This window comes from Gobius niger (genome assembly GCF_951799975.1).
Source record: "Gobius niger genome assembly, chromosome: 3".
In the NCBI taxonomy this organism is placed as follows: domain Eukaryota; kingdom Metazoa; phylum Chordata; class Actinopteri; order Gobiiformes; family Gobiidae; genus Gobius; species Gobius niger.
This window is the reverse complement of record NC_136854.1, coordinates 36,654,702-36,675,718: the sequence shown is the minus strand read 5'-3', so window position 1 is coordinate 36,675,718 and position 21,017 is coordinate 36,654,702. Positions and strand designations below refer to the sequence as shown.

The following is a 21,017-nucleotide window of genomic DNA, read 5'->3' as shown; positions in this document are numbered from 1 at the left end:
TCCAATATTATTTCAATATTACTTTCAAAGGTTTGCATTTGAGAGTATTTTAGCTTCATTTTGAACACAACTCTCCACTAAATACTGACCTATCTGAGTTGAGTTGATCGCTTTGTAAAAATATTGGCAGGATCCTCGAGGCAGAGCGTACTCGGAGTGTAAATGCACGACTCAAGGGGTATGTGAAAATGCTTTTATGTGAATGATTAATCCCATATTTCAAAATGTACTGTTTATTCTTGTAGAATTTGTTTGGAAACCTGGAATCCTATATTTCTAGCATTTTTACTTCTAGAATCTCGAGCTCCCCTACTTCTCTGGTCCCAGTACTGGGTAAATATCACATTGGTCAAATGAGTCAAAGGGGTTAACCACAACAACACATTTTTAGCAAACAAACACATTATGTCCTTTAGAGTTTGTTGAGGCCACATTAAAAGTGAGCCCCACATCATCCACATCTCTCTTTAATTATAGACTTCCTCCCAGTGCGCTCTCGGTTGGACAAAAGCTCCTTGTCTTTGGTTGGCAGCGATACTTCAACTGATCGACCACTTGGACGGGCTGAGCCAGAGCAGCTAACTGTGTCAAGATGATGTACGCTTGCATGGTAAGAGAAGCCTTTATTGATCTTATTATAGAGGTGGTAACAGTGGCGGGAGGGGCTGGAGTCCAGTTCAAATGACCCCACAAACGACCCGCTCATGGACAGAAACAAAAGAGTCCAGAGAAGAGCATGACAGCTATAACAAGCATGTGGATCGCTTAATTTGCATTGGGGATTACATTTCTTATAAAGGTCCTATTCAAAACACAACACGAGTTAGTAATTATCGTGTTGATTTTACCCACCACGGCTGACGGAACAAAGGTATCAGATGATCCAGAAGACAAATAATGATTGTTATGATAAAAATGAAACATGTTTGGGACACTTGAATACTGTAACTGTGAGGCCAGGCTGCCACGCTGATCGTTCTCACACACTGGTGCTTTTCCATGACGTCCCTGTGTGCAGCCTGGGGCATGTGCAATTTCCTCTGTCAGCAAATACTAGCGCTTTTCAAAGAAACAAATTATCGTTTCTAGGAACACATAAAACACACCTCGTAGTGATCATTCCAAAGTTCCCAAACACTGATGAACAAACAAAGTGTATTATTCAGTATTTCATATCCCGGGTCTTAACACCTGCTAATGTTGTTTTGTTTTTACTTTAATTGAGTTTTTATGTTTATCACAACTACCAGACAGATAATGCTATTGCTAATGGCTTTTTTTTTCTTCATGTGAACAACAAAAAGGAAATAAGTAAGTCTAGTTGCCAGTGCCATGTTATGAAATGAGCCAGACCACAGAGAGCTGCTCGTGTACGGGATATCACTAAAGCGGAAGCGGTAAAGGCAATGCCAGTTCCTTCCTAAAGATATACGCACGCTGACGAGTGACGTGACGCACACGTGGTTCTGAGCTGCGACTGGAGGGCAAAAGGAAAGGGCAGGCCTTCGAGCTCCGGAGCAATTTAGCCGAAAACGTTTGACAAAAAGCACTAAATATGGCTAAATACAATAAAATCAATGTAGTGAACACACAGGCCACTGAAGCCACACAAACAAACGAAGGGAGGAGCGGAGCGAAAGTTTCATAGATTTCAATCAGATTAAACGTGAAGAAAACCACAGATTAGTAGGGGACTGAATCACCGTCCGTCCCATGAGTGAACACGTGTCTGCTAAAACCATAGTAGATGTTCCCATGCTGTACAAGTGAGGACAGTCTGGTCACATATTAGGGGTTTGAAAATAAATGTACAGGTCATTTTGTCCAAATTGAGGGGATGCTTTGGTGATTTTAGCAATATTTAAGTGTTGATTATGATCGTAAATGAAAAGCCTAAATATAGCTGTGGGTAATTGGTTTAGTTGAAAATGTAGTCCTAAAGTACTAAGTCCTAAGGAGCCCTCTTCCTCGAGAGCGGTGACTGGCTGTGGCTGTGTGGGTGCCGTCCTGTGGGTCCCCAGGTGGAGGTGTGGTGTCTCTGCCGCGCCTCCTATGGGGACCCTTGTGTTGGTGCCCAGGCGGCCGCAGCTGGTCTGCTGCTCCCGGGGAGGACGGCTCCTCTGATGGTGTTTCCTCACCTTGGTCATCTGTACCCAGCCTTATGTACTTGATTTTGATTCTGTGTGTGAGCATGAGTGTAGAGTAAAGGGTAGGGGGTGTAGGTGTGTTTGTGTATTGTTATAACTGTATATATTGGGAGGGTTTGACGGGTGATAATGTTTTTAATGTCTTTTTTAAATGTCAAAGCACTTTGCGATGCACCTGTGTATGAAAAGCGCTCTATAAATAAAGATTGATTGATTGATTGCTAAGTGCCCTATGTAGTCCTAAGTACTGAAAATAACTTTAGATTTTTTTAATGTTATGTGCACAGAGGTTTTTTTATGACGATGTGTCTGAAGAATTTGGCACGGAAGAAGAGCTGTGTTACTTGTTGAAGTGAGCCTTTTGCCACCAGCCTAGTGCGCATGTGCGAGTCACTGCCAGTCAACAATAACATTTAACGTGCGTATAGGGGAGGCTGGTTATCACACTTTTTTTTCTGGATAGTCCACAGCTCATCAACACAACCGCACACAAGCCTAAACCCTTGGCTTGAAGAAAGTATCTCTTCCTTTTTTCTATATATCTGTAGATATACAGACTCACACCTAATGGTGACTGTGGAAATCAGCTGATTTGTTCTCTAATCGTCTAATGCCAGCTTTTTAGTTAAACACTGCTACTTTTTTGAGTTTAGTGTTAGCTGTCGTCATCCTCGTAGTAACATTGCGAGTGAAATGCCTGAGATGAACATTAGCAAAAAGTAAATTTACGTGATATATATTTTTTTAAACTAACAAACTAACGTTTAGCTTTTGAGATGCTAACAACACATTTAAATGATTAGCGCTTAGCTCAACTAATCAGTGAAAAAACACTTTTATTTGATGACATCAAAATCCCCACTTTTTGGAGAATAAAACAGATCAACTGCTCAGCTTTTCCCAAGCGATGGTGAAAGACTGTTGTGGAGCGGAGGGAGCTGTGCAGGAGAAGTTGGAGGAGCTGACCAGTGCAGGACACCACACTCTGAAAGAGGGACAAACTCAAGAGGCGCTGCACCGTTTCAGAGGATCAGAGGAGACTGAAGGCAGCCAGCCAGGTTTCCTCCGGGTGCTCCAGTTTCCTCGACCTCGGGGTCAGGTTGCCCCTCAGTGACAGCGGCTCAGTCGAAGCGGCTCAAGACGAACACCTGAACACTATTTTGTTGTACGCTTGTACAATGACAAATAAAGCACTTACTTTCTTACTTATTACATTATTGCGAGCCACTGCTAGTGAATAGGGTGTCATTTTATGTTTTTGTATGAAAATAAGGTATTTTATGCCTAAAAATGCCTAAAATCTCCCATATTTTCTGCGATAAAATCAGAATAAAAAATTGAGCCAGGTTTAAATGTATAATTTTATTTCATTGAAATATTAGTTACAAAGACTTTTTCAGAGGGAATTTTGGATATCTTGTTCAGTTCAGTCTAGTTTTTACCTTTTTTGTGGAAAAATTGAAATTTTGCCTTGTTTTTTGGAATTCAAAACTCAATGAATCAGGCTAGGAAAAAAATATTTAGTAAGTGTCATTGTGAAGATTGTTTTTTTTGGTTTCCAGGTGAAAGTTTATATGTTCAGAGGCCAAATTCGGATGATATATATATACTGTGTATATCATCATATATATATATATATATATATATATATAAAAAAGATAACTCTTCCTCACCCTCTTTTTCCTCCAAGCTCGGGTAGGCCTGGAAGCTTGAGGGTTCTGTGCAGTATCTTTGCTGTTCCGAGAACTGCACTTTTCTGGACCGAGATGTCTGATGTATTTCCTGGGATCTGCTGGAGCCACTCCTCCAGTTTGGGGGTCACTGCCCCGAGTGCCCCAATGACCACGGGCACCACTGATGCCTTCACCCTCCAGGTTTTCTCCAGCTCTTTTCTGAGCCCCTGGTATTTCTCTAGTTTCTCGTGTTCCTTTTTCCTGATGTTGAAGTCGCTTGGTATTGCTATGTCGACTACAACGGCTTTCCTCTGCTCTTTGTCCACCACCACAATGTCCGTCATCTCGGTCCAGACATCTCGGTCCAGATGTCTGGACCGACATCTGGACATCTCGGTCCAGAAAAGTGCAGTTCTAGGAACAGCAAAGATACTGCGCAGAACCCTCAAGCTCCCAGGCCTCTGGTAGAGGACCCGAGCTTGGAGGAAAAAGAGACCGCCCACGGAGGGTGAGGAAGAGTTTTTTTTTATTTTTATTTTTTTTATATATATATATATTGCCTGTAGTGCAGGGGTAGGCAACGTCAGGCCCACGGGCCAAATCCGGCCCTTCAGCACAGAACCTCTGGCCCTCAAGATGATTTTGAGAAACATTATTATGCAAACAAGAGATCAAATTCCCTTTAATGCCCTGGCAGAATATCTCACTTGGTCCTACAGTAAAACACTGAATCTCAACTGTTGGGTCAGGACCCAAAAGTGGGTCCCGGAACCTTTTTCAGTGGGACGCGAGTCTATAGGAAACTTTTATCTACTGCTTGTTCAATAAAAACTTGTGTGGGAAAACAATATTTTGTACGATATATGACAAATTATGGTTTTATTTGGGTTATTTGGGCCTGTAATCCAAGGGTAATGTTTGGGCCCGACTTGGGAACCACTGATGCAAAACTTTGGCATTTGCAGAAAAAAGTTCTTTACTTTAGGCTACAATGTTGATGTTCGACCCTTGGTGTTTTGGCGATGATGAAGATCGGCCCTCTTCAATGCAAACTAGCCTAACCCTGCTGTAGTGTCTTCAAACATTATTAATGGTGTTTTGGTGTTGACATTAATTTGAAAATAAGCGATAAAAAGACAAAGTATTTTTTTAAATACTCACCAATAGTGCCTGATGTGTCACCCAATGCAGCAAAATATGTGCTCAACAAATGCTAATGTTAAGTTAAGTTATACTTTATTAATCTCTGTAGAGAAATGTGTTTTCTACATTTGACCCATCCTCAGTGTCGCTGGGCGACCTGTAGAAGCAGTGAGCTGCCAGCATGGGCCGGGGCTCGGGGATCCATCTCCATGATGCGGAGCCAGGCTGGTGATCAGAAACACCTGGCTGGAGGATTAACCTATTGCGCATGTTTTTACCACTAACCTACACAGACATGGGGAGAACATGCAAACTCCACACAGAAAGGCCCCGTCCAGGTGGGAATTGAACCTGGACCTTCGAGCAGTGATTCACAAGCGCTAACCACTGCGCCACCGTGCTGTCATATGATCATAAAAACATAGACACAATAAATGTTCTCCACCATAAAGACTCCCTCTGCCAACCAACCCCTGACCCACCTGACGACCAGCCCCACCTGATCATCTGGCCAACAGTTTGAGCTAGCTTCACGTACAACATACACTACAAGCTTTGAAAACAAAATATCAATGTGCTTGCGTCTGAATAGCTCTGAAAGGCATCACAGCAGAAGAATCCGGATGTTAAACTTGATGTTCAATAACAATAACAAGCCACCTCCCAGTGTGGCTATAAAAAGCTATGTGCCAACCACCCGTGTGACAGCTCCCGTCTCCATTACATTACATTACATGGATGGATGGATGGATTTTCATGAATTGGAATCCAGATTAATTTCACCATGCGGTACGTTCAATGCATTATTTTCTATGAGAAAATAAGAATAAGGGATAATTTATGCAGGAACATTTTTTTTTTCTGTTAAAGCCCACAGTGTCACAACATTTGGCGCAATTCAAGTTAAACCTCTTCCTCTTTGTGGATTGAAGACACAGCTGAGAACTGGAAAAACGGTTTCACCAAGAGCCTTTTGCATTTCCTCCAAAGTCAGGCGATGTCTGTTCAAGTGTTTCTGGTGCATTGTTAAAATATTTTGATATGGTTTGTCAGGTAACCATTTTCCCTGGGGGAAAAAATGTCAGAAACAGGGTAGAGGAAGTAATGCAAAAGTTGACAATTTTCCTGGAAATCAGAAGGTTAATGGTTCGAGTGGAGCCTGAGCACATATGCTCACTTGACAGGAAGGGCATTGTGCGTAAAGATCTGACAAATCACCTTGGCAAATCACTATGGCGACAAAAATAACTGTTGAGTTTTGGATCAACAATAATACATGCATAGCCTGTTCGACTGGTTTTACTGTAAGGCCTGTTCCACTGGATTTCCGGTGACAGAGAAGACAGTGTTATCTCAGAAGAAGATACCACACTGGGTCTAACTGACTTCCTGACAGGTTCATCCATCAGGATACCCCGAAGCTGAACTCTCCCCTTCCCTCGCACAGCTACCCCATATTGTTTGTGTGTGCATTTGATGTTGCTCTCTATTTGCACCATGGGTTTCACTGTATGTGCTTTGCAAGTTACAATTAAACTAAAGTAAATGAAGAAGAGTCCCCACCAAAAGATAAATAAATAAAAAACTGGAGTTAACTTCAAGTTAATGTCAGACGTCTAACATCATCTGTGACCAAAAACCAGGCTTTAAAGAGTGCCGTGGTATGTCTCCTGGCGGGAAAGTGACCATCTGTACTGTACTGTAAAACCATCAGTCAAATTCAATCAGAACATTGTATTCTTTTTGCCGCTCCCAAGCCAAGAGAAATGCAGTGGGTTGGATGTGGAGGTATTCCTACCCAGCCCAGTGCCAGAGGAGAGAGGACAGCCCTCACGGAAATAGGCAGGTCATGAGATTGAGATGAGATATAATATCATACAACTGTTGAAAAGCAGATACAAAGATAAACATCTTTCACAGATCCGTAGTACTCAGTTACAATTTGAAGTAACTCTACTTCAAAGAGTAGTTTTATCTTATTATACTTTTTACTTCTACCACTTTTTACTCATTTTAAGAGCCTAAAAAAATGGAAATAAAATTGATCCTGTACGTGCTAGAAGCCACCGGGAGGGAAAGCAAAGCTAACCATTCATACAGACACTGAGTCACTAAAAGGTCAAATACGAATTAATATTTTGGTTCTGAATAAAAGGTTCTATAATACTCTAATAATTAAAGGGTAATACAAGTGTGAATGGGATGATGGGGGGGTCTTTCATCACCCCCTGGTGTCTTTGTCCAGAAAACCGCACTTGCAACTTTCCTGCCTCCAGTTCGAAGGCCACAATACACACTAATAGAATCACGAAGAAGAAGCTAACAGGCTAATGGGCAAAGCTAACTGCGGGCTAGCGCCACTTAAACCGCATCTACAGCCAAGTTTGAGTGACAAAAATTGTCTCCATTGCGTAACTGGATGTACAATATCCCTCTCTCGCTTTGTCTTTTCTGTCAGCGTAGTATTTACTCTCACGGACAATTAATGAGTAAAAAAACGTAAAATGCCACGGCACCTGCAGTTGCGCTTATGGCCTCTAGGGGCATGAGTTACTTAGTTCTGCTTTAATATATATATATATATATATGTCATTTTCTGACATTTAGTTGGAATTTCATGCTTTGTTTCTCATAATTGTAATAAACATTTTTGCTGTCTGAACTGAGAGTTAGAACCAAAGGCCGCTTGTTGCCGAGATTCTCGACGACGACGCTAGGGACCGCCATTGGCCGCCATTGCTGCAGTTCCTCCATATTCACCTTATTCCGGAAGTTTGCGTGCTCGCCGCGATGAATTGTGCCCGCTCCTTTTCTCCTATCTGTTAACATGGGACTGGAGAAGTCCACTTAAAATCAGTTACTGCACGAGAACAAAGCCGTTTTTCAGCCGTGCAGAGAAACGGTGCAGTGTTGACTTGTTGGTGCAAATGAACAGTGGATATTTTACACTAATCAATTGACAAAACATCAGATTTGAGCGGAGAATATTTTCCCTCGTTCTCCGTTTAAATGAACGGGCTTCGCGCTCGACCGGAAGTGTCTGTACAACGGAAGTGCAGAGAGACAAAGCAATAAGTGGACGGGGCGGAATAAGGTGAATAGTGGTGGCAGAACAAGCTAGTTTTACATTGCATAGCATTGGACTTTAGACATGTTCTAAACAACTGTAAGGCCTGGTGCCTGTTTTCTTTAAAACTTTCTACAGCTAGATATTGCTCCTGTGATAACGCTGGGTTAGGCACAATTAAAGGGACCAGGCTGGTTTTCGTAAGAACATTTTTAGAAATCTCGTATACTAATGAGTTAGCATTGGAGCTGCGTGACTATGACCGAACTACACGTCACGCAAGGGCCAAGTGAAGATCCCGCCCTTATGCCCTTTTTAGTCTGTAAATCTGCCATGATTTCCCCCTTGAATGTAGTAATTTTGTCAAACAGGGAGGAGTGAGTAATAATAGTCTATTAATATTATGTCTATGGTTAAAACCACTGATGCTAATGACGACAGACAATAGTTTTCACCTACAAATTGAAGTCTTTATTCTGGGTTTTATAGAACTGTCCTGATTCAAGGGTGCACATTTGTGACACAGGGCCTGCTGCACTGAGCGGTGGGAGAGACGATCCTGCGATGAGTCCATGTCCGATCTCCAGACAGTCAGTGCTTGTGTTTCAGATTGGGTGGTCCCGATGTTACATAATACCACAAAGTATTTACGATGTTGGATTAAAATAGCACTGACCTATATTCGCTCAGCTGTTGGAGATCCTCTTCAGTCTCTACCGGAGGGGGCGCAGGGTGACGACCACATGCTGACAGAGGGTGAGGGTTGAACAAGTTGTTGAAATGGGGGCAGCTTTAGTGTCTGTATAATACCCAAGTAAAATACTTTATCGCCAAAAGATGAATGATATCCAAGGACTATAAATGAAACATAAACAGATTAAGCTATCTTATTTCCTCCCTTTTGATTTCACTCTTTACTACCATTACATATTTACCAACCCTTAGAAATCAATGTTGTGATATACTTTATTTTACAAAACCCAGTCTCATAAAACTATTACTATTTTATTCTTTATTAGGGCTTGGGACCAACATCAAAGTGGCTGGCACGCTGGCTGTAGTCCTGAACTTGGCATGAATTCACCGCCATTGCTACTTTGCCTTTTGACAAATTCGACCTTGCTCATGACTTTGCTATGACTTTACTTTACAGAAGTAAAGTTAGCAAATTCAGTAAAATGTTAACTATGCTTTTTTAATTGAATATGCTTAAAGGGACTATACAGAGTTTAAAAATGTTAAAATTATTTATTTTCCTCCCCCTACATGTTCCAGCCATGTCCTAATGTGTAGAATGAGCCCAGAACTGTTCAGAACTGCCTCTAAAATCCTGCACTGTCACTCAAAAAGGCGTTACTTCGGGTCCGAATTGGCGTCATGCACAAGCTTAATATAGAAGGTGCAGTTACACGTGTGACCTGAGGTGGCAGCAGTGAGTATAAAATGGCTAACTTGCATCTAGCCCCTTTAAAGTAAAAACAAAAAAACAGCTGTCATCAGCTTTCTATGGATGGATTTTAATTGATTTTATATATATTAAATTCAAGCAAATAATAAAAAAATATAGATTTTTAGAATTTGCAGTGGGCCAATTAAAAGTGGGCCGCGGGTTCGTAGTTGGCCCGCAGGCCGTAGTTTGAACACCCCTGTCTTACATCATTATTGGTAATGGCCATCAGCATGTGCCATAAGAGGAGGTAAACATTAAATAACCATACTGTACATAAGGGCCAAGAGTGAGCCCCAGCCACATCCCATGAATGTGGAAATCTCCTGCTCCCATCAGTTTAGAACATGGAAATTTCCATCTGGGAAGAAAACTCTTCGGATGTGCAAAATCATGACGATCATCATAATACTTGCCACGGGCAGTATCCCATCAAACCTTGTAATAATTAAAGAAACATCATCCACTGCAAGGGAGTGTTTCTGGGATGATTTTTTATGAGCAGTATACTGTATATTAAAACAGACATGAATAACTCTTGCCCGTGATAGTTCCAAAAGATTTCAGATCAATTTTATTATTGTTTTTATTAAGAAACTGAATGACTAAGGGGTGAAAATTATACCATTAATTGCCAAGAATACATTACAAAAAATAAGTTTTGATTTTTTTTTTTTTTTAACTATTTAATTGCAAGTACAAGGTTTTGAGGGTTTACAGTTTACGATGTGTATTAGTCATCATGGTAATCATGAAGACGCTAGCATTGGCTCTAGGGCTACTCCTTGTCTGTCAGTCTCTTCTTCTTGTGCGGCTTCTACTGGATACTTGACTTTAAAAATATCCCATTTTTCCGGCAGGAGTCCACGCTTAAACATGAAGGTAGCCAGAAAGGAGGACAGAAGGATGGTCAAAAGGGTGCAGAGCATAGATACAGTCCTTACTGGGGCCTTCTGGAGATAGACACCATCCTCTAAAGTGTAGCCGGGCAGGGGAAGGGTAACCGGCAGACCGACGGTATTCTCTCCCAGCAAAATCCGAAGAGTCAGGCCGACGAGGTAGCCCACAAAAGCCCCGTAGCCGTTTGTGACTTTGAAGAAGAGGACGGCGACCAGATGGGGAAAGATTAGAGTGTAGGAAACGTCTGCTCCGAGGATCCAAAGAAGCAAAGTGCTGTTGGTGTAGAAGGTTATGGAGGTCCCAATTAGTCCCACCACAGTCACAGTTACCCGGATCACCCACTTCATCTCACGGTCAGACACCTAAAGATGAAAAGTAGAACAAGAAGATACTGTAGTCCTGTCAAAGTTCACATGGAGGTAAAGTCTGTTAAAATAATGGTGGGCGAGTAGGGGCTTACATTACTCTATGGTGGATAATGTTAATAGGTTGCGTTCAAAAGAGCCTAATAGTTTAAAATTGGGCTGGAGGGCTGCTGAACATTACATTGTGTTAACTACTGTATGGTAACAGCCAAAATGCAGATTTGCAGTCTTAGTTTATTGCTAATTTCTCTGTAATTCCTGGCCCAGTTTACACGAAACAAAAGCCGTCACAGAGTTCAAAGTCATCTCTTCCAGCACATATGAGCTAAGATCAAATTATTTCCTGATAAAAGTGACATAATTAAAAAACACATGGCTGTTGTTACTTCTAAAGAAAATTGTTACCTCTTTCCAAGCAACTGGATTTCTTCAGAAATCTGCTCCACTCCTGCCCTGCCCACCCTGCTGGATCCACTTCCCTTTAGTTTGGTTTGATTAATCTACACATTTACTCACCACACACACCTCAATACATTTGCATGCATACTGACCCACGCGTCCACGTTATTCTTGTTTAAATAAATATTGGTAAAACTCGTCGCTTTGTGTGGTCTCCTCTCTTTGTTGCTGCTCATTGAGCCCGAATAGTGAAGTGAAGAAAGTACTTTCAGCCATAACAATAATGGCAGGTTTGTGAATCCAATCTCAAATAATGATCAGGGAAAACATTTGGACATTTTCTTATTGGAATTTCTTTCAAAAACTGTTTATCTCCCATAGAGTTGTATTGGCACCTGCTCTCCAACTGAAGAATTGTAACAGGGGTTCGAAAACCTTTTTGGCTGGGAAATAAAAAAGAAAAAAAAAAGAAAAATCACAGGCACATTTTTTGTTTGTTTTGACCATGTAATTGATTACTGAAGTTCAAATCATCCAGTTGAGTGTTTTTCAGTGTGCTTGTGCTCACCCCTCTGCGCAGAATGGCTTTGTAGATGTTGGAGGAGAAAATGGAGGTTGCAGACAGGAGCCCAGAGTCTGTGGAGGACATGACGGCAGCTGCCACAGCCCCGATCCCGATGATGGAGACGTACGGAGGGGTGAGGTGTTGCAGTGTCAGGGGCAGCACCAAACTCTGCTCCCCCCGAAGGTACGGAGACGGGAGGCCGTACTGCGTCTGGTTCCAGTCTGCAGGGAGAAAGCACAGTAATGGTCACGTATGGGAGAAGAAACAGTGCAGTTTTACAATTATTCACGATTAAAGTGCATATGACAGGTTTGAATGATTTTTGATAATATGACTAACTATGACTAATATCACTAAATATGTGTGCTCCGTTCATGGGGACTCGGGCGCTCGTTTTCCCAAGAAGTGAAATCAGTGCCCCCAGTTGTTTGTGTTCATGTGGTTTTTATGTGGGAAAGTGGGGATACTGATGTCATCAAATATAAACAGTTCCATAGTAGTTTGACTCACTCATTTTACCATACAGAAGGCTTCTCTGTAATCGCCCATATATGGTCATGTTTGAAAACAGTTAAGGGGCAAACAATTTGGAGAAAAATCTAAACTTTCTCTAATTATTCAAAAACTACTTTAACAAATGCTGAAATATGAATATAGTTTTCTACTAATTAAAGACACAAAGACATGGAGAGGAGCAAAGTGGTTCAACAGCCCATAAATACTTAAATAATGGTGAATGCTAACATGCGAATGCTATCGCTAGCTACTACTGCAGGTTTTTCACTTCTACTGAACAATCTGCTGTGAATAAACATTCATATGGGCCAGAGTTAGACTTGACTTTATTTGTATGTGGCAAATAAGTTTATATTTCGCCAGAAAATGGCTAAAAAGAGTGAAAAATGGTGTTTCCCAAAAGATTCTATTTTCCCTCACGCCCCTTCTATGACGAGATGCCGTCTGTATCTATTCACCTTATTCCGCCCCGCCCACTTTTGCTACTTGCTTGCTGACAAATTGCTTTGTCTCAGCACTTCCGTTGTCCTGACAAATCCGGTCCAATGTTCATTTGCACCAACATGTCAACACTGCACCGTTTCTCTGCGAGCCGATAAACGGCTTTGTTTTCATGTATTAACTGATTTTATGCGGACTTCTCCAGCCCGATGTTAACAGATAGGAGAAAAGGAGTGGGCACAATTCATGGCGGCGCCCACGCGAACTTCTGGAATAAGGTGAATACGTTTGTTAAGTGGTGACGTCACAGCTCTACTTCCGGGGCCGTAGATGTGTGAGAAACTACAAAAAACTCTTAATTAATACCACAATCAATATTTCTGAAACTCAACAGAGAGTTACTGAACATACTTATTTATCAGGCCCAATAGCCATATATGCTGCATTTACTGCTATAAAAGTATCATTTACTGAAGTCGGTACTTCCGGTTTAGTGGAGATAAATGCTAATGGTGCAACAGCTATGCTAACCCCGGAAGTACCGATTTCAGTAAATAATTCAGTAAAATAATACTTTTTTATCAGTAGGTGCGGCATTTTTGGCGTAAGAGTCTGAGAAATAAGTAGGTTCAGTAACTCTCCGCTGAGTTTCAGAAATATTAATGTTTTTAATGTTTTTTTCTCGCATATTAGCCGGTATGCTTGGACCCGGAGGCGGAAGTCATGACATCACACTTAACAAACGACATAATAGGGTTGATGTGGCAACAGTTTAAAGTTGTTGAGCTCTATCGATGTCACTTCCTGTCAGTTTCCAATAAGGAAGTGAAACTATAAACATCACAAAAACGGTCAAACTAAAGAAAGCTGAGTAACATTCTTAGCAAAATCTTAAATATAATTGTGTTTACTATGTTTTAGCATAAATTGTGTCTAATTTGTCATATGCACTTTAAAGGTCACTCACTATACAGTATGTGCGTATGGTTTTAGGATCTGGAAACTGGAAATCGTGAATGTGGGTCATTCTTTTTTCCTCTTTTTTTTTTTACATAATTGTAAAAAAGAAAACATAAATAAGTTTAACAAATGTTTATAAAATTCTTCTAGAAAGGCACAAGGTACACACGCCTGTTGATAAGACACGCATCATGTACTTCTGAGGACGCCTCCAAGGAAGACGCCTCCAAGACGCGAGTAATTTTCCACTGCGTTGAAACGTGTGAGGCGTTTGAGCAACATTTTTGTTATACCTCGTGTCTTTCTAGAAGAACCTGCATTTGGGGAAACAAGAAGACATAATGAATGTGATAAAAGGGATAAACAAGTTTCATCTTGTAAAATACTTGGTGAATTTCAGTTGTTATCATGAAAACCATATTTGGGAGCACAGATGTTTAAAGACTGACACCATACTTAAACATAAATTAAAAAAAAAAAGCTTTACACGTACTAGTAGACTTACATTATGTATTACTGTACATTTAAATGTTGTAGTTCAGAGCTCATATTTCTATACAGCTACAGCTATATCACAGTAATCTTTAATTTTTATTAGTTGATTGTTTTTGCCAAAATTGTGGTGTCAAACGGTTTACTTTTTGGTTTGTCCTGGCTAAAGCTGCAGTGAAAAGCTCAAGAATCACCACAGAGGCACAGAGACTTTGGCCGATTGAAAGTGTAAACAGATATTCATATTCTATACCCGTAGATGCTGCTATTGCTCCGACCAGGACCGGAGGGATGCCCAGCACAGCGATGACGATGGCCGCGATGAAGCACGTTAGTCTGGCCGTGTCCGATGAAGAGGCGGACAGCGTCCTCTGGTGGAAGCTCTGGAAGGACACACTCCCAAGAGCCTGGGAAAATGAAAAGAAAGAGGGACTTGAAACCTATCACTTTAGTAACAGTATTGCAGGTGGTACAATAGTTGTGCTCTATCTAAAAATAGACCTCTACAACTATTACTTTTATATTATTTGCTTTACGAAAAATTGACGGATATTCCTTTTGATCTATCTTACCAACATCAAAAAGTCATCTATCCATTTCCACACTGACTCCGGCTCGAGGGTGCCCACCCAGGGGCTCTGGTACGTGTGGTTAAAGGCTGTCAGAGCGATGTCCGCAGACTTTGGATTAACCATGAGGAAGGGGACACACAGCCACTGCAAAACAAGTGAGGAACAACTGACTGAACCTTGCAGAAAGGAGAAGCCTAAAATTGTTATAAATCAAGTCGGTAACTTTATTAGCGACACACATCACTGCTTGTAAGAAAGGAAATAATAAGAAATAATGAGAAAAAGTAATTGTAAAGTAAAGGAATACAATGTTTCAAAATATTTTCATATTCATGTCAAAACACTTCTTTCACTTGCTGAACTTTTTCATAAGGTTAGGCTATTGAAGTAAATGTAACTGGCTTACATAAATGCAAGATTTGTGTTTGCATTGTGCTTTTTAGGGCCCATCTCACCAGCCTGGAGATTAGTTGGAGACCCGAGTTGCTGCTGGTCAACGAGAGGTCTCTGAGACGTGTCCTAGAGGTAAGGCGAGTTTCCAGGTATAGTTTTGACTTTAAAAAGTCTCCATGTGGTCGTCGCATGGTCTCTCTATGAGGTCTACGCCTTTTCGCCCAGTTGTGTCGGGCATGTTATTTGTGGTCGTCACCCTGAGACGTTTCTGTGACGTCCCTGCAATCCTTTATTAATCTCCACTGTGAGATCAATAAAGGATTATCTTGTTTTATGTCTCCAAGACCTGTCGGATACCAGGGAGATCTTAAAGAGTCACATGGAGTCTCTATCTACTACCCAACAAGTCTCTGAGACATTGCGGAGATGTCACAGAAACGTCTCACAGGTTGAGGACAACAAATAGTGTTTGCAGTGTTGCCACAGCTGCTTGAGACTGTGAGGACCTCTCGGAGACCATGAGGAGACTCTGCTGAGATTGGACCTGTTCGTTTTCACTGAGACCTGGAGACTCGCCTTATCACACTGACACTGCCAGTCACTGGAACTCTCTCTGGTGAGATAGACCCATTACTCACCAGGCTGAGAAATACAAGAGAAAGCTGGATGACGTCTGTGTATGCCACTGAATACAGGCCTCCCAGTAAAGTGTACACGATGGCGACAGATGAAGAAATCCACACAGAAATGGAGTAGGGCAGATCCAATATGACAGTCATCGTTGCTCCTGTTCAACATAAGATCATACATTAAACTCAAACAGTCAAGAATACAATAGGAATTACTGTAATCGTTTCAGATGGAGGGCTAATGCAAGTCTACTGGTGATTCATTATTTTCTAAAAAATGTCAAAATTTGAAATTCCCTGTAGGGACCTGATCCTTATTTGGAGATTGGATGTGAAAACTGATTATGGCATAAGGTTCAGACATTTTTCAAAGTACAGCGCCTTGAAAAAAAGAACATGCCCCTCCCAGATTTCATACACTTGTTTATATTTATCACACTTAAAGGATTCTTTTGAATATTACATTTTTTTAACGGAAAGAAAAATCCAAACCTCTCTAAAGTAAATGCCCCGTTTGTAATTAGATATGAACTCGCTATGCCAAAAGTGAAACATGGTGGTGGCAGTGTGACGGTCTGGGGCTGCTTTGCTGCTTCAGGACCTGGACAATGAATGAATTCTACAGTCTATATCAGGAACTCCTGGAAGAGAACTTCTGAGCAACAGTTCAAAGCCTCAAGCTCTTAGGCCACGCAGCAGGACACTGATCCCAAACATACGAAGAAACTACTTCTGAGTCCAGACTTAAATCCAGTCCAGATGCCGTGGTGGGACCTTAAAAGGGCAGTTCATGCACAAAACTCTGGCTGGGTTAAACTAATTCTGCAAAGAAGAGAGGGCCAAAATTCCTCCTCACCTGACTTCAGTTATTGCTGCAAAGTGCGACACAAGCACTTAAGTTCAGGGGAATTCACTTTTTTACACAGGGCCAGAGAGGTTTGGAATGGTCTTGATCAAAATATGTCAAAATGTGTGATAACTATAAACAAATGTATGAAATCTGGAAGGGGGCATATACTATTTCACAGCACTGTAAGTCTATAAACCTAACAGTTGAATGAATAAGGGAGGTTCATCTGCCTCTATAACCTTAGCCAATAGCCATTATCTAGGAGCTAGCTCGACTTTTATCGAAGAGCAAGACCAAGACCACAACTACGAAGCTTTTACAACCTTAACAAAAAGAAAAAGGTCCTTGGAATTTAGTCCTTTACATTTATAAGAAATCTCGGGGGCTGCAGATGGAAAATATGTAAAAAAACTTGGTACAAAGCGTCTTTTCATTAAGATATTCTGTACATAAACCAATACTCTGACATTAATCACTGGCAGTAATGACATATCTATAAACCATAAACCAAAGCATCTGCATTTTGAACACAACCTATTGAAAAAAGTTCATTAAGATATTGAGAAAGAGCTTACCAAGGCCCAGCAGAGTGCAGGACACCCACAGCACGTCCACCAACAAGGCGGGCAGCACCAGGACCCCACTCAGTATTTTGCCGTACCTCTGCTGGAAAGGGTCCATCATGGTTATGTACATCTTGTCCCTCATCGGCTTGGCAAAAAAGAGGCCACCTTGAAAAGCAAATACAAGCTGCTTGTTGCTCTCGAGTGTAAGAAAGTGGTTTCCCCATAAAAAACATACCTGGAGTACTCATATGTGTACTATGAGTAATCCTGCAGTTTTTAGCAGACAACTTCTCCTGACTCACTCTGATCATTTCAGCTCTGAAATTGTCTCCACAAAAGAAAAGGGCTCCACAATATGAGAAGTAAGTGCTTTATTTGTCATTGTACAACCGTAGAGTGAACTTGTGTTTAGGCGTTAGTCCTGACTCACCAGCATGTTTTTGGAGGTAGAGAAAAAATATTGAATGATAACAATATCGTTGCAATATTTGACTAATTATTTCAACACTAGCTTATGAGCTAAACACACTTGAGACCTACACAGCAAGAGGAGCCTCAGGAAACAAAAACAGGACGAAGCAGAAGATGGTGAAAGACTGTTGTGGAGCGGAGGGAGCTGCGCAGGAGGAAGCGGAAGGAGGATGTGAAGGCGCTGACCAGTGCAGGACACCACGCTCTGACACAGGGACAAACCCAGGAGGCGCTGCTCCGTTTCAGAGGATCAGAGGAGACTGAAGGCAGTACTCCGGTTTCCGCTTTCTCTAAAAAACATGCTGCTCAGGCTAGCCCACAGGGGGGCAGGACTAACACCTGGGTGTACAATGACAAATAAAGCACTTACTTACTTACAGGATCGCTGTTATTGTTTATTTCTGCAATTTTCACCGGATGTTTTGGTGGCTGGTGGGCAAACAGCTGATTTTTCCGAGCTTGAAGAGCTGCTTATTTAAATCACAGATCTTTTACAGCACCGATCTTTTCACAGATGCAATGCACTGTTGCACAACAGAACTATTAATATCTATTTAATACATTTGCGTTGCCCACCAGTGATTCGGACGTGACCACAGGGCGATCCCATACAAAAATGTATACAGTTTTTTCAATAAAACTTGTCGCAATGACTGTAATTATTTACTTAGTTACTCAATCTATGTTCTAAACCTTATCACTCATCAGAATGCAAAAGCAACACTTCTAAAAAAATAGATTTATTTTTTTCCCCTTTCTCCCAAACTTGTTCTGCCCTAGAAAATAATGATTGTAGAGAAAACATCTTACCAAAAATGAATGAGACTGAATACTGTATGGGCATTAGAGCCCATATGAGTCCCAGGTTAGGATTGTAAACAGCCTCAGCAATGCCCAAAATGAAGCCGCCTCCAACCCAAGTCGCTAAAAGAGACAAAGGGGTGTTGATGGTTCGGTTTGAAAAAAAGTTGCAAATATTTTACAGATGTAGAAGATGCAAATGTTGGCAAAATAAAAATACTTGCAGATATCGAAAATGAGTGATCAGTAGTTTAGAGTTTGTTAGTGTGTGGCAGAATCTCTAATGAAAGTCAATATAAACTAAAACTACTCAAACTTGTGTCAGCTGTGTAACCTGTTGCCCAAGAGTGAACCAAATACAGAGAACAAATACAGTCAGCTGCCAAAGCAGAGGTGGGTAGTACTCCGTTACATGTACTTAATAAATGTACTTTAGTTACTTCTTGGAGTAGTTTCATTACACAGTATTTTCTACTCTACTTGTGTAATATTATTAACAAGTACACCGTCATTTGGCAGCTCTTTCCACAGGGAGCGATCATTAGCTTCTCGTGACATTTACAATTTTTACTTTATAAATTTGTCTTATATCTTATCTTAGGATTTTTTTTTTTCATTAAACATTTATTGTAATTGTTCTATTCATCTTAATTCTCTTTTGTCTGCCTTATTGTTTTAACTCAGAGCAGAACTGCTTCAGTACTCAAGTAGCATCTTCAACAATAACTTTTATACTTTGACTTTGACTACTCTACCCACCTCTGGTTAACATTTATTGAACAATGCACAAAGCTAAATGAGCAAATGTATGATGTTGATTTATTACTAAAGACTTTGAAGTGTTCAGACCCGTCATGGTGAAGGTGCCAACCACCAGGTTGATATTCCTGTCTCCCAGCAGCACCACCTCAGTCCTGTCCCCGCGGCTCTTCCTCTCAGCTTTCCGGGACTTCTGGGCCGCCCAGACCCCCGTCCCGAGGATCAGGAGGTAAAAGACCACCACAGCGATCACTCCTGGGATGTTCAACGCCATGCTGCTCGGGCACTGCCATCAAGACTGGCAGCCAGGATAAAAACGAAAACCAAAGCAAATATAGATAGTGTCCAGCTAAACGGTGGAGGGACAAAGTCCAGGGGAAAATGAGGTGAGCCTAAAAACAACAGAAATACAGTGATCAGCGGTTCACACTCAGTCTTGATCCCAGACGGGCCCTTTCTGTGTGGAGTTTACATGTTCTTCCCGTGTCTGTGTAGGTTTCCTTCAGGTACCACCACTAAAAACATGTACAATAGGCCAGGGTGAGTGAGTGTTTGAGAGTGTGGGACCGGGGACGGAAATTGGCCCATGGTTCCCGACCAAATAAACAAATAAATAAAAAATGGTCATGAGATTTGGGTAATGACCGAAAGGACAAGATCGCTAATACAAGCGGCCGAAATGAGTTTCCTTCGCACGGTGGCTGGGCGCACCCTTCGAGATCGGGTGAGGAGCTCAATTACCCGGGAGGAGCTCGGAGTAGAGTCGCTGCTCCTTCACGTCAAAAGGAGCCAGCTGAGGTGGTTCGGGTATCTTTTCCGGATGCCTCCTGGTTGCCTCCCGCGGGAGGTGTTCCAGGCATGTCCTAGTGGGACAAGGCCTCGTGGAAGGACCAGGACACGGTGGTGGGACTATGTCTCTGAGCTGGGCTGGTGTCGCCTCGGGGTCCCCCCAGAACAGCTGGAGGTGTGTGTGGACCGGGAAGTTTGAGTATCTCTGCTGAGACTGCTGTCCCCGCGACCCGGCCCCGGATAAAGCAGAAGAAAATGGATGGATGGATGAATGGAGAGTACTGTTGTAGATAATTCATTGGATGTAAAAATCACACTGGGCTTAACCACAACTTGCTTAAAATTAAATTGCAGCAAAACTACAAAGAGGACGTAATCTGCAGTGTTACATCATTTATTTTGTTTACACAAAGTTCATTTATGAAAGGCACATTTATACATACATTCATTGTCAGTTTGTGTCTTGTTTCCAGGAGTCACTTGTTCCATGAACAATATCTATGCTTCTATCAAAAACAGTGATCCCTTTATGCATCCAAAACCTTTGAGATCTGTTTAAAGCTTCTAAGCCAGTGTGGCCCAAGAAAGGAAACCCTACGTGCAGTGCATTATGAACATAATGTTCTTCAGCCTTTCAACGAAATAACAACACTAGTATGCACAAGAAATCCTTTCAGTGAAGCAATTTAAATGCACTCACTGTGACCAAAAGTAAAACTGCACTTTATCAAAAATAAAATACCTCAGCTCTTGAATATTGACTCTTGTGAAGAGTAGTTTATCTCTAAAACAAGGCCGTGAAGGCATGTCTGACAGTCTTTTTGAACATATGGCACACATACCATACACAATGACATCGCTTTGCAAAACATTCCACAAAGTTCTTTAGTTTTCATTGTCAAAATGCTTCTTTTCCTGTTTGCAATCGCCATAGGCTTTCGAAATGGTTATTTTGTGTTGGGTGTTGATCCCTGAAGAGTTGATACCAGGACAAAACTTCCCATGGTCATCAAGGAAAAAGCTCAACATACACTGAACCTGATTGAACTGACCTTAAGCCCCGCCCCCTTAG

The 21,017-nt window shown here is 41.5% G+C and overlaps 1 protein-coding gene across 1 annotated transcript; it reads right to left on the bottom strand.

Annotated features, from left to right (window-relative positions):
• Positions 1-10,195: 10,195 nt before the first annotated feature.
• On the bottom strand, positions 10,196-19,430 carry LOC306960831 (high affinity choline transporter 1-like; the record flags this gene model as incomplete). Its single annotated transcript, XM_079553410.1, has 8 exons — positions 10,196-10,739; positions 11,710-11,927; positions 14,369-14,522; positions 14,688-14,831; positions 15,719-15,867; positions 17,135-17,290; positions 18,407-18,520; positions 19,247-19,430. The coding sequence occupies 8 exons, from the start codon at positions 19,428-19,430 to the stop codon at positions 10,227-10,229; spliced, it is 1,632 nt and encodes a 543-aa protein (XP_079409536.1). The 3' UTR covers positions 10,196-10,226.
• Positions 19,431-21,017: the final 1,587 nt, after the last annotated feature.